Source organism: Macrosteles quadrilineatus, unplaced genomic scaffold (assembly GCF_028750875.1).
Source record: "Macrosteles quadrilineatus isolate MER2022 unplaced genomic scaffold, UCM_ALF_1.0 Scaffold_3__2_contigs__length_128488019, whole genome shotgun sequence".
NCBI classification, from domain to species: domain Eukaryota; kingdom Metazoa; phylum Arthropoda; class Insecta; order Hemiptera; family Cicadellidae; genus Macrosteles; species Macrosteles quadrilineatus.
This window is the reverse complement of record NW_026542596.1, coordinates 101,142,390-101,154,801: the sequence shown is the minus strand read 5'-3', so window position 1 is coordinate 101,154,801 and position 12,412 is coordinate 101,142,390. Positions and strand designations below refer to the sequence as shown.

The window sequence follows — 12,412 nt, the reverse complement described above, 5'->3', positions numbered from 1 at the left end:
CATATGTTCTGGCGCTCAGCGCTAGGAGTGTCGTGTAGTTACGACGCACACCGCTGCAGCGTCTGCTGGTAGCATATGGCTCCTGCACTCTTTGCCTGCAGGGGTGTGTGCCGTAACTACACGGCACTCCTAGCATTGGGCGCCGAAAGCTTCCTTTGACAGTCTATATTTATTCTATTTGTCTATGATACAATATAGTAACTTTTTACAGTGCATTTATATTAGGTTAGGTTTACATATTTACAGATTTTACAAGGGGTTACATGTAATTACCTTGGGAGTTTACTTAAAACTTGTTTGCAATAATTTAGATTATTAATTCTTATAATTGGTGAAACATTAAAAAATTTTACAAATGATTTAGTGAATTGAATAATCTGTGTAAGAGTCCAAAGAGTGAAATTTTAATGGTTTTCAGGGAAAAAAAGAGTTAAAAGAACGTAGTCAGTTAAAAAATACAACATACTTTTGTCATGTGTTATACTGTTTTATATTTTTACCATATGATAATTCTTTTAAATTTTGTTTTTCTGATTGCTATGTTTATGATTACACTTTCACTTATATTAAAAAACTTTAAATTCGTATGAAAATAAATTAATATTACTATTAGGTATATACGTTTTGACTACCGTACACAAGTAAATACATTTCAACTTTAAATTTCCCAGTTCAGCCACAGTTTAGTGCTGCCATGAAGGCTTTCAAAGATATGTCTTCTACTGCAAGGGAAGCAAATCTGGAAAACGTAGATATTCACAGTATTCCATTTGGAGAAGAGTCTTTGTGTACTACTTGCCGAGCTGTATTTGACTTCTTCCTCTCAGCTTACAAACTCAAGGTGCCCGACCAAGTATCACGGGCTTTACTTGTCAAACTGTGTACATCTTTGTTTACTGAGTCTGTATGTCAAGGAGTTGTGGACCTTAATGTGGTAGGTGGAGTTACAATCATGTAGGCTAGAGTAGTTAACTAGCAGTTAAACTTTATTGGGTTCCAAATGCAACTTGATGTAACAAAGTCTTAGTTTCTACTAATTTCTTTTCTTTACTTGAGTGCGCATTTTGGAACATGGCTTACAACTACAACCAATATGCAGTGTATCTAATAATACCTACGGTCACAGAAGCCACTTTTAATTTGAGGATACTCGGTTTTTATCAGAGCGAAACAAATAACTATTTGAAAACGGTTTTTATAGAGGGTGCCATGTAAGTAGTTACAACAAATTCAAGAATATGTGTCATGGATCAAAATTAAATAAAAGTACTGTAACAATTTAAGTTTCATATACATACCAGTATAACAATAGATCCTACAAGAAAATAGGTAAATAAATCTGTAGATTTCTTATCCTATAAAATAAGGGGTAATTTCAATTTGATAACTAAATTAAATAACTTCTTGATCAGCATTGTACGTGTTATTAAATTTACGGAAAGTAAATAACAAGATGGATTGGAGTGTCCAATCGAAATCGATCACCACTTACCATCTTTTGTATATTTACCGTCTTGTGAGTAACAGTATAAGCGTAGTGTTATAAGAGGTTTCTTAATTTTAGCGAATTTCCCTATAGGGAAGTAGCTATTACCGTAGGTCTCATGGTAAGACCTAAGCCCGGGACCGATTTACTTTTTCATTTTGATGTCCCCAGAGGCCAAAAACACCATTCGGTCAAATTTTTATATATCTATATATAGAGATATATATATATATGTGTCCATCCGCACGATAACTTGAGTAATTTTTGTCCGATTTTGATAAAATTTGGTTTGAAGGTGTAAGGCGGGATAAACTTGGAATGAGTTCGCGAACCAGCATGATCCGACTATGGGAACGGGGGTTTATGGGGGATTTTATGGGGTAAAAATAGGTTTTTCCCATTTTTGACCCTAAAAACACAAAATTTCACAATTTCTTTTTAAACCATTTTGTAGAGCTTAAAAAAACAAATAATTTAGTATATTGAAGCGTTATTATGCGCCTATTTGTTACGGAGAAAATTCAAAAAATTTGTAATTTTGAAATTCCCATGTTATTCTTATGGAGAATAAGTCAACTGTTGTAGTTTGCTTGTTTATGAACATATTTTGATCGATTTTGGAAAATACTTTTATTTCTTACTAAACTATTATCAATTTATAAAAAAATCTTTTTTATCCTCCCTGTTGCAGCAAACCTAAGTACTCGTTAAACTTATTCTATTTAAATAGAGAATAAATGTGATATTTTTAAGGAGGCATTTTAGGTTTAATCAGGCAAATGGAAATTCGCTTAGTCTGCAGATTTGCTGCGGCGGGGTATTAATTATTTAGTTAAGCTTACAGTTTTCTTGAAGTTAATTTATTAAAAACGCCATAAATACAGAAAGACGTTAACCTAGGTGTCTTTCACATTTAGGAAATAAATGTGCTATTTTTATAGAGGCATTTTAGTGTAAATCCAATCAGGTTAATGGAAATTCGCTTAGTCTGCAGGTTTGCTGCGGCGGGGGTATTTTACTTTCCGTAATTTAAATTACTAAAAATTTGATGATAAAAAAATGCATAAATTCTTTTATTTAGCATTTAACATTTCCTATCAAATGGCATCAAGTTGAAAAAGATTTAATAATATGCTGAAAAAATCACGCTTTGTAGTTTTAAAAGCTAAATGCAAAATAAGGCTAAGCTGTCTGGGTGCGCCTCATTTTGCCTGGTCTGTACCTACAACTTTGTTATGTTTAGTTAAATATAGTTTTTGATGTACCATGTATGTACAGCCAGTATTTATTGAAATACAAAAGAGGAAGCCTGATTTGAACTCATATCAAATCTGTGGAACAATTTTTGAGCAATACTGTGTGGAAAGCCCAGTTGTGGAGTGGTCGCTTAATATCCCTGGAAAGAATGAACGGACTACCCAACCGAACAATTCAGTAAGTTTAAATGTATTCAGAATTTTATTTGAAGCAAACAACTACTTATAGAATAATGGATCAGGGTCTTGACTCATGTGATGATGGCATTTAAAAAAATGAAATCCCCTTTAGCTTTAATTATGCTGCAATGCTAGTTTTCCATTTTAAAGGTCAACGATTTGATTTGATTATGAGCCATGGGCGCTAGTAGGGGTCATTATCCAATGAGAAAAACTAGACTAATTAACAATTTCTATGCTCCGTAAGGTTTTAAACAAATCGTAGCAGGTAAAAGACAATGTTTATTTAACTTTCTGCTTTAAGACATGCAATATTCCTTTTTTTAAACATTTTAAATTAACTTATTTGTAGAGAGGGATTTTTTCACAACCTCTGGAAAAATGTAAATGGATTGCTTTTCCTGAAGAAAATTCCTGCAGGCGCAGGTGCTCTCGCTCTGAGTTAAGTCGAAGATTTAAAACTAGACCCATCCCTATCCGTAATTTGATTGGGCTATTAGGTCCTACTAAAGCAACAGGTGGTCACTAATAAAAGCACAAACTGTTAAAATCTATTAATTTATTCACATACTTGCTCCTGATGGTTCAAACTTTTTTTTGCTTGGACAAGGATTCAGCCTCTAGATATCCAAATGTACCTGAGATAGGTAGTGTACCTATCTAGTGTTCGAACCTATACATTTTGTGCCTACATCAAAAAAGTGTATCTCAACAGCTCTATAGGATGTTAATCTGTTTGATGTTTTCAACTCCAGACGTCAAGACGATATCGAGACGCCAATCAAGCCCAGGATACAATAGAGATAGTTCATGTGACTGATACCCATGTCGACTTAAAGTATGCAGCAGAGGCGAAGAGCACAGGCTGCAGAGAGCCTATCTGCTGCAGGAATTACCAAGGTGAACCGGAGGCGGGAGACAAGGCTGCAGGTACTTGGGGCAGTTACCCTGGCTGTGATATTCCAATGAGTTCTGCAGAAGATACTTTGACTGAAGCGGCTGCAAACAACAAGGTTAATGTTTTCATTATTTGATTAAAGGTCAATCCAAAACCTGCCATTTTTTAAAAGGTTTTAAATCTAAATCCAGTCATTATTTTATTAAGAACGGTTTCAACCAGTGAACTTGGCTAAGAACATTAAGAGAAAAAAATGGCAAGTAACTGAAAGCATTGTTCGTGTGCCTCACCTCACCTCCTTTCTTGCAGTTTACCTCACCCCTCCAAATTCATTGACAGGTGTCTGAGGGGCTGTGTAGGTGTGCCTTGCCTCACCTCCTTCCTTCCAGTTTGCCAAAACCCATCATATTTATTGGTAGGTGTCTGAGGAGCTATGTACGTGTGCCTTGCCCCACCTCCTTCCTTCCAGTTTACCAAAACCCTTCATATTCTTTGGCAGGTGTCTTAGGGGCTGTGTAGGTGTACCTTGCCCCACCTCCTTCCTCCCAGTTTGCCAAAACCCCTTTAGATTTATTTACAGGTGGCTGAGGGGCTGTGTAGGTGTGCCTTGCCTCACCACCTTCCTTCCAGTTTACCAAAACCCCTTTAGATTTATTTACAGGTGGCTGAGGGGCTGTGTTGGTGTGCCTTGCCCCACCACCTTCCTTCCAGATTACCAAATCCCTTCATATTCTTTGGCAGGTGTCTGAGGGGCTGTGTAGGTGTACCTTGCCCCACCTCCTTCCTTCCAGTTTACCAAAACCCCTTTAGATTTATTTGCAGGTGGCTGAGGGGCTGTGTTGGTGTGCCTTGCCTCACCACCTTCCTTCCAGATTACCAAAAACCTTCATATTCTTTGGCAGGTGTCTGAGGGGCTGTGTAGGTGTACCTTGCCCCACCTCCTTCCTTCCAGTTTGCCAAAACCCCTTTAGATTTATTTACAGGTGGCTGAGGGGCTGTGTTGGTGTGCCTTGCCTCACCACCTTCCTTCCAGATTACCAAAAACCTTCATATTCTTTGGCAGGTGTCTGAGGGGCTGTGTAGGTGTACCTTGCCCCACCTCCTTCCTTCCAGTTTACCAAAACCCCTTTAGATTTATTTACAGGTGGCTGAGGGGCTGTGTTGGTGTGCCTTGCCTCACCACCTTCCTTCCAGATTACCAAAAACCTTCATATTCTTTGGCAGGTGTCTGAGGGGCTGTGTAGGTGTACCTTGCCCCACCTCCTTCCTTCCAGTTTGCCAAAACCCCTTTAGATTTATTTACAGGTGGCTGAGGGGCTGTGTTGGTGTGCCTTGCCTCACCACCTTCCTTCCAGATTACCAAATCCCTTCATATTCTTTGGCAGGTGTCTGAGGGGCTATGTAGGTGTACCTTGCCCCACCTCCTTCCTCCCAGTTTGCCAAAACCCCTTTAGATTTATTTACAGGTAGCTGAGGGGCTAATTAAGTTTGACTTAACTGACCTCCTTCCTTCAGATTTCAGAAAACTTGCTTGATTAAAATGGGAGCTTGGTGGAGGTCTTTATTTACAGGCAACCCTCATATGGTATTTTGTTGAACAATTTCAAATCCATTGTTTTAGAAATACAAGTATCTGTATATGACTGGAGATCTTATAGCTCACAATCTTTGGGAAACTACACAAGAGAGCAACTCAAAACAAATACAAGATCAAGGAATACTGTTTCACGAAAAGTTTGATGGAACAAAGATTTTTCCTGTGTTGGGAAATCATGAGCCACATCCAGCCAATGTGTATGTATTGAAGTAAACAACTTTTGTAAAACTATGTTTATGGTTAATGCTCCCTGGAAAGCTTTACATTGGTTAATTGGTTATATATTATATAATCATTGTATGCTGGAAACAGTTCCACCAAGTGTTCTTCATTCTTCAACTTTATTCTATAATATATAGATCTCTATTTATAACAATGACCAAACATCATTTCCAGGTTGGCACCTCTGAAAATAAATGTCCCTGAGTATAATGGCCAGTGGTTGTACGAAGTTTTCTACGATTCTCTGTGCAAAGATTTACCTCCGGAGGCCAAAACTACATTTATGAAAGGAGGATTCTACTCAGTGTCTCCAGAAGAAGGTTTTCGTGTTATTGGGCTCAACACCTTATTTGGATACGGTTTTAATTGGTAACTGAAGCACTTTTTTAATTCGTAAAATTTTGAAATAATAATAATCATATTAAGTTTATTGTACTTGAAGTTAGTAAATGATTTGCCTTTGGATACACATTTTGGATTTTCCACTCTCATGATGAAGAGATTCAAATTTGTTTTATGAAACGATGCTCATATAGGTAAATTAAATATCCAAACAGATTTAGTTGATGATTATGGGGTTGTATTGTGATGGAACTAACTTGTGTGTTACTACGCCTGGCAAAGCCCAGCTGATTATCTATACTCCCTGCACTCACTAAATTTTGTACCAATAACTCCCCACTTTTAGCACTCAATCTTGTCAGGTGGATGATCCTAGACCCAGTAGACCCTGCAGATCAGCTGGCATGGCTCGTAGAAGAACTTTTGGAGGCCGAGCGTAAAAAGGAGAAGGTTCACATACTGATGCATGGACCAACCAGTGAGCCCGACACTCTACATGTATGGAGCAGAGAGTACCACAGAGTGATGGAGAGGTAGGATATACACTACACTATACTGTGTGATGATGCTGAGTCCCAGGCCCGTTTTTTGACCCGGCCACAAGGCCATAGCCAGGGCAAACTTTCAGGGGGGGGGTCAGTTCATGACTGTGGATTAGAAATTTAAGCGCTTTCAAAGATCATGATCACCAACACAACACAACACTAATTCACTCAGTCACTGAGACGAGACACGTTCGCATTTGGTGTTGTCTCCTTGTGGCCTTGGCCTACACAGTGTCAGCGTGTGTTGGTGGAATGTGAATGACCTTTACCCTGTTCCTAGCGCCCCTAGCAGGTAGTCGATGAGTCACAGACTATATTTGGATCGCACCACACAGTACAGTCACAGCAAAGACAAGGGAGTAAAGCTGTAACCTAGTGCATTCATGTGATGTTTATACTTGTGTATATACGTTGTAGTTAAAGCAAACAAATCTAAAATATTAATATGCATGCAATGCACAATGATGTTATGTTGTTGGATCCTCTGTTGTGGTTTCAATTTTATAATTTATCTTGCACTTTTGGATTGTTTTAATTTTTACTACTTTATTTTGAGATTTTAGGATGGTTTTGACCCTCAAAGCCCGCCTGGCTCCGGCCTTGCCCTGTCAGCACCCTAGGCACAACTAATAGTAGCACCCCAATACAAGGACGTATTTAAGTATCTGCCGCCACTAGGCAATGAAGTTTTGCCGTTCCCAGAATAATTTGCTAAACGTTTATTTTTTTAGATAAAAAACCTCCCTTTTTTATTTTTTAACCCCCAAAATTTGCTGCCCCCTAGGCAGGCGCCTAGTCCGCCTATTCGGAAATATGTCCCTGCTCCAATATATTTTTGCAATACAGTAGAGAGTCAAAAATCCGAACCAATTGGGACCAGTAGTTCAGATTTCCGATTTGTTCGGATTTTCAAATGCCTAATAGACACATAATTAGGCATAGAGTATTAAAAATACAGTTCTAGTATACAGTGAATGAAATAAAAATAATGATTAAAATGATGAATAATGAATTAATGATGAAATAATGTACTTAAGTTTTTTTCGTTGTATGACTGTAATTCGTTTTTTTTTTTATATGTAGAGCTTATACATTGGAAACGAACAAAAAACAGACTGGCTCGGCGCGTTCACTCATTTCCCTGCCAGACACCGACTGTTTGGCCCGCATAATTGTTAAACATCTGTTTTCTCTGTGCTAATTCAATTTTTTTTAAACCCTCAGGAGCGGTTCGGATTTTTGACGTTTTTGATTTTTGATGTTCAGATTTTCGACTCTCTACTGTATATATAACAGGGTGTCCACTGGGCGGGAAATCTGTTTGAACTAAATTTATAGGTGAATTTTGCATTTCTACCTGGAATTTTCAGTTTAATTTACAGGGTTGATCAGAATTTTGCCAGATCGCAGAAGACGTTGATAATGTCTAAATGACCGCGGGATATGATCATGGTTTTGCCGCAATCACGCAAGACAATGATTAGATCTACAGAGCCACGAGGGATGATCAGAATATTGCCGCGATCTCAGAAGACAATGATAACGTCCACACGACCTCGGGAAACAGTCAGAATTTTTTGCGAACGCGGAAGACTATGATGATCTCTACTTAATTGCGGGATTTGATAACCATTTGTTTTTTATTGCAGTAGCCGATTAAGATGTCTACAGAACCGCCGGAGAAGATATAATGATGTCTTTACGGCCACGAGTGATGGTCAGAATTTTAGTGCGATCGCGCCAGACCATTATAATGTCCTCACAACCGCAGGAAAAGATAAGAATTTTTCTTCATTTGCGGTAGACGATGACCAATTATTTTTTTGGTACTCCCCAAAAGAGCCAATTGCCTCGCGCCCTAGGCTTGTGCCTACTGTGCCTATTCGGGAAATTGCCCCTGTTGTAACCCATTGATTCTGAATATCCTTCAAATTTGCCCCCAACTCTGCCTGTCTTGCGTCATTTCCTCGTCTACTCCCTTCCTTATGTCACTCTCGTAATCCTCCCTACTAATTTTTATCTGAGTAAGCATATCAAAGTCCATGCCTTTTAAGCGTATTTGCATGTATGTACATGTTCTGATTTAAAATTATCAACGGATCCACTACAATTTGTTTAATGTGTTTTGTAACGGGTCAAAACGTGGGGTAATATTTTACGATCATCCCAAATATGTTGATTTATTTCAAGAAAAGGCCACAACGAACACTGGACATAGTGACGTCATATGGAGGGACGTCATTTTAGGCTAGGCTATCTGGAAAAATTATAAGGTGTAACTAATTTTGGGCGAGATATTAGGGCCTACTATCTTGCATTTACAAAATCTAGGATATTATAATTTGGATTGTTCCCATCACAGAATTTTCCGTCACATTTTTTGGCAAGCCAAACGGGAACACACATCTTACCACGATATTATATTTAATTTTGTCTCCTACCCTGAATTTACTAACACAGTTTTTTTTTACTGAGGTGTTTTAAACTGGCACTACTCCAATTCATATGAAAATCTGAGGATTATAAATTCAAAACTTATAATGTGTTCAGGTTTCAGGACACAGTGGCTGCCCAGTTTGTGGGCCACACTCACAGAGATCAGTTTTATTTGTATTATGGTCAAAACACGGAATCAGATCCTTATTCAGTAGCTTGGAATGGAGGGAGTGTTACCACATATACAGATGTAAACCCAAACTACAAGGTCTACTACGTTAACCATCAAAACTACGTGAGTGTTGACAACGATAGTTAAAAAAGACACTTGCACACAATTTGCACATTATATTTTCACTACAATTGTTATCGCACCACTCATCCTTCACTCATATTTCGGTTAAAACACACACACAGTGGCGTCCCCATCTTAAATAATTTATATTGGTATGTCACAGCTAAAAAAGATTACTTCAGTAATATCAAAGTTTAATAAATTCTAGTTGTTCTACCCGTGAGAGAACAACTAGATATTCTGACCTCTAACTTGAAACCTTTAAAAGGTGGGTCTGGATCTTAAGATATTTCCAAACTAAACGTTAATCATCATTATGCCCCAACAGTTGTTTATTATGTGTATCCCAGTCACAGCAACTGCATTATTCTATTAATGATCGAAATTAATTTTGCAAGAAGATTCAATGTTTTAATATTTGCTCATGTTAAATTAATTATTTTTAAAGCAACCATCACTTAATTTGAAGACAATAATTAAATAACAAATAATTCATTAGTTGATTTGGAATTAGGAATAACATCTCTATATTTCACAGTTTCTCTAATGACCAAGTGATTTTATTAGAGTAAGTATGTATAAATATATATTCTATTCCCCCTTTATGATCCTATGAACAATTTACGATGGTAGTTTGACTGTTTTGAAACATATGTAACAAAGTTACAAATATTTGACATTCAATTGCTTTTTTCGCAGATGGTGGAAGATATTGACACATACATCTACAACTTAACAGAGGCTAATCTCAACCAAGGAAAATCTCCAGACTGGTTTAAATTGTATTCCTTCAAAGATGCATACGACCTACCATCACTATCATATAAAGATCTGGATGATTTAGTAACCAAATTGGCAGTTGATGATAGATACTTCCGTAAATACAATTTGTGAGTATTCGACTATTATATTTAAGTTAAACATCTAACATAGGAGCTCAAAAAGAGCCTAGGTTTTATGTATTTGTAGAATTCTAGGGGGGGGATAAACTAGTATTCACAAAGTCAGGCTAGGCATACCCCTAGATCCAGCCACACTCAAATTTATTCCCCGGAGTGCTCAGAAGGAGCCAAGAAAAATGCAGGGGTTGATATGAAGTCATCACGGTTTTGACTGATCAATTTATTAGATTTAATCAAAGGCTCAGAGCTCTAAGGGCTCTGGAAATCCTGCAGACGCTCAGTTGGAGCTATATCATCCTCACCTTCGTTAAAGTGTTTTGGGGAATTTTGCCTAACTTTTGCTCCATTCCGTAGGGCAAACGAATATTCTGTCTGGCCAATGTGATAAAAATACTTGTGTTGAACTTCCTTGAACTAATTAACTAAAGGCTCTGGTAAAATAAATGAAAGTTCGGCGAATGAATGAACAAAATATAGTGTAAAATCTCTACAGAGTCGTTGGGGCCTAAGTAATATATGTTTAAACTAAGAATTTAGCCTGATACGGTTTAAAATTAATTTAATACTAGTATCCTTTGTAATTAATTGTTCAAATCAGAGCACTCCCAAGACTTGATTCTTTCACCCGCCAAAGATGGGGTTTAGAACTCAGACGACAAGTCTCGGGGTATCAAAACGGTGGATTGATCAAATAAGTATGTAATAATTATTCATTAGGCAAACAGCAACATCATAATTTTGAAACTAATTGATTAAAATAAAACTAAACGGTAGCCGCCACTAGTCACTGGCAGACAGGAACTGGGGGGTCTAGGCTCAAGTCGATGAAAATTAATTACGTTATTAAAATTTAGATATTTAAAATCGAATTTGGAAATGAGAATGCAAGTGTTAAACAAAAATTAAGCTTAAATTGTGGTAATGTGATTAACTAGTATAGCTAACCTTCGGTAAACGAATTAACAATGATTGACGTGTAAGCGAAGGTATAAACGACGATGTTACTTCTTAGACGTACGCAGTCATCGTCGAAGGCCTGAACCGCCCTATCACTGCTATCTTTAATACAATGTGGATGTGAGGGTGAGCTAATTTGCATTTCAATTATGTACGATGCACACAAACCGACTGAACGTAATTCACTATAAAGATCTCAGGGTAGTTCTAGGAGTTTAAAGCAGAATACTCTGCAGGCCGTACTGGATCGTTAAGTTTATTTTTTTTAACTCGATAAAATTGATGCACTCCCATTATTTAAAAAAGTATTATTTTGCTCACTAGTTACACAAATAACTATTGTATTGTCAGGTGCAGATTAATGTGAATCTGTCAGCCCTGTTAGAAAAGCACAAATCTGAACTTGATTTGTCCATAAAATTAGTGTTAAAATTTATTTATTTTTAGAACTGTTTGAATTTTTATGAACTTGCATTGTTTCAGGTATTTTTATAAAAACAGTGATGTTGCATATGAACAAGATTGCACCGGTAGTTGCCGTCAGCAACAACTATGCTTGATTGTCTCTACAGCCAACGAAACTGAATGTGAAAGCATACTCAGCAACTAGGATAAAAATAATACTGTACGTGTATAACAACTCAGCAATAAACTAGTATATATGAAGAGCTGCTTCATGTGTTCTAATTAGTCGATAACTTATTTCTATAAAATGTTTTGTGAGAAAGTTTTTCAGAAAATAATTTACCTGACACATTTTTTAGTTTACTCACGCATACCTTCTCAGGGGAAGTCGGAAGACAATCATAAACGTATGCATAGGTCGATGTCTTTATTAGTAGAATTCAATGTCACAAATTTGAGCTCTGAGAAAGTATTGAGTAAAAAATGGTAGCCGGTCAAAGATTCAAAATGGCAGATTCTAGAAACGGCTGCCATTTTTGACTCGGTTGACCGTTTGAGTTCAAATTTGGGGCATTGTAATCTAATAGTAAAGGCCTTTAAATTGATGTGCATATCAACCTATGCTTACAATTAAGATTTTCTTCTGACTCCTAGCAGGTCGCCGCTTGAGGACATAGCGCATCACTGAATAATGTGTAATGTGTAAAAATGTCTTAAAGCCCAGGAACTGTTTACCAAGTTTTGGAACTATACCTTGATTTTTTTGGAAATATTTAACCATCCCGGGACTTCTTTTCCACCCTGCATAGCTCTGGAAATAATATCTGAACAAACAACAGCCCCTTGCATGAAAATTAAACTTTCTTCAAACAAATAATTAGAGATAAACTC

General features: G+C 37.2%; 1 protein-coding gene across 1 annotated transcript; it reads left to right on the top strand.

The window, feature by feature from the left end:
- Nucleotides 1-694: 694 nt before the first annotated feature.
- Nucleotides 695-11,726, top strand: LOC128989412 (sphingomyelin phosphodiesterase-like). The gene is made up of 9 exons (XM_054411303.1): nucleotides 695-934; nucleotides 2,765-2,920; nucleotides 3,678-3,935; nucleotides 5,442-5,614; nucleotides 5,814-6,008; nucleotides 6,344-6,514; nucleotides 9,077-9,257; nucleotides 9,957-10,147; nucleotides 11,600-11,726. Exons 1-9 carry the CDS (start codon nucleotides 695-697, stop codon nucleotides 11,724-11,726), a joined length of 1,692 nt encoding a protein of 563 aa, XP_054267278.1.
- Nucleotides 11,727-12,412: the final 686 nt, after the last annotated feature.

Bases quoted from the DNA above. Each gene is read 5' to 3' on its own strand.
- LOC128989412 (XM_054411303.1), top strand. From the start codon at position 695: ATGAAGGCTTTCAAAGATATGTCTTCTACTGCAAGGGAAGCAAATCTG. The intron at 2,921-3,677 runs GTAAGTTTAAAT...TTTCAACTCCAG, and splicing joins CTACCCAACCGAACAATTCA to ACGTCAAGACGATATCGAGA. The intron at 6,515-9,076 runs GTAGGATATACA...TAATGTGTTCAG, and splicing joins TACCACAGAGTGATGGAGAG to GTTTCAGGACACAGTGGCTG.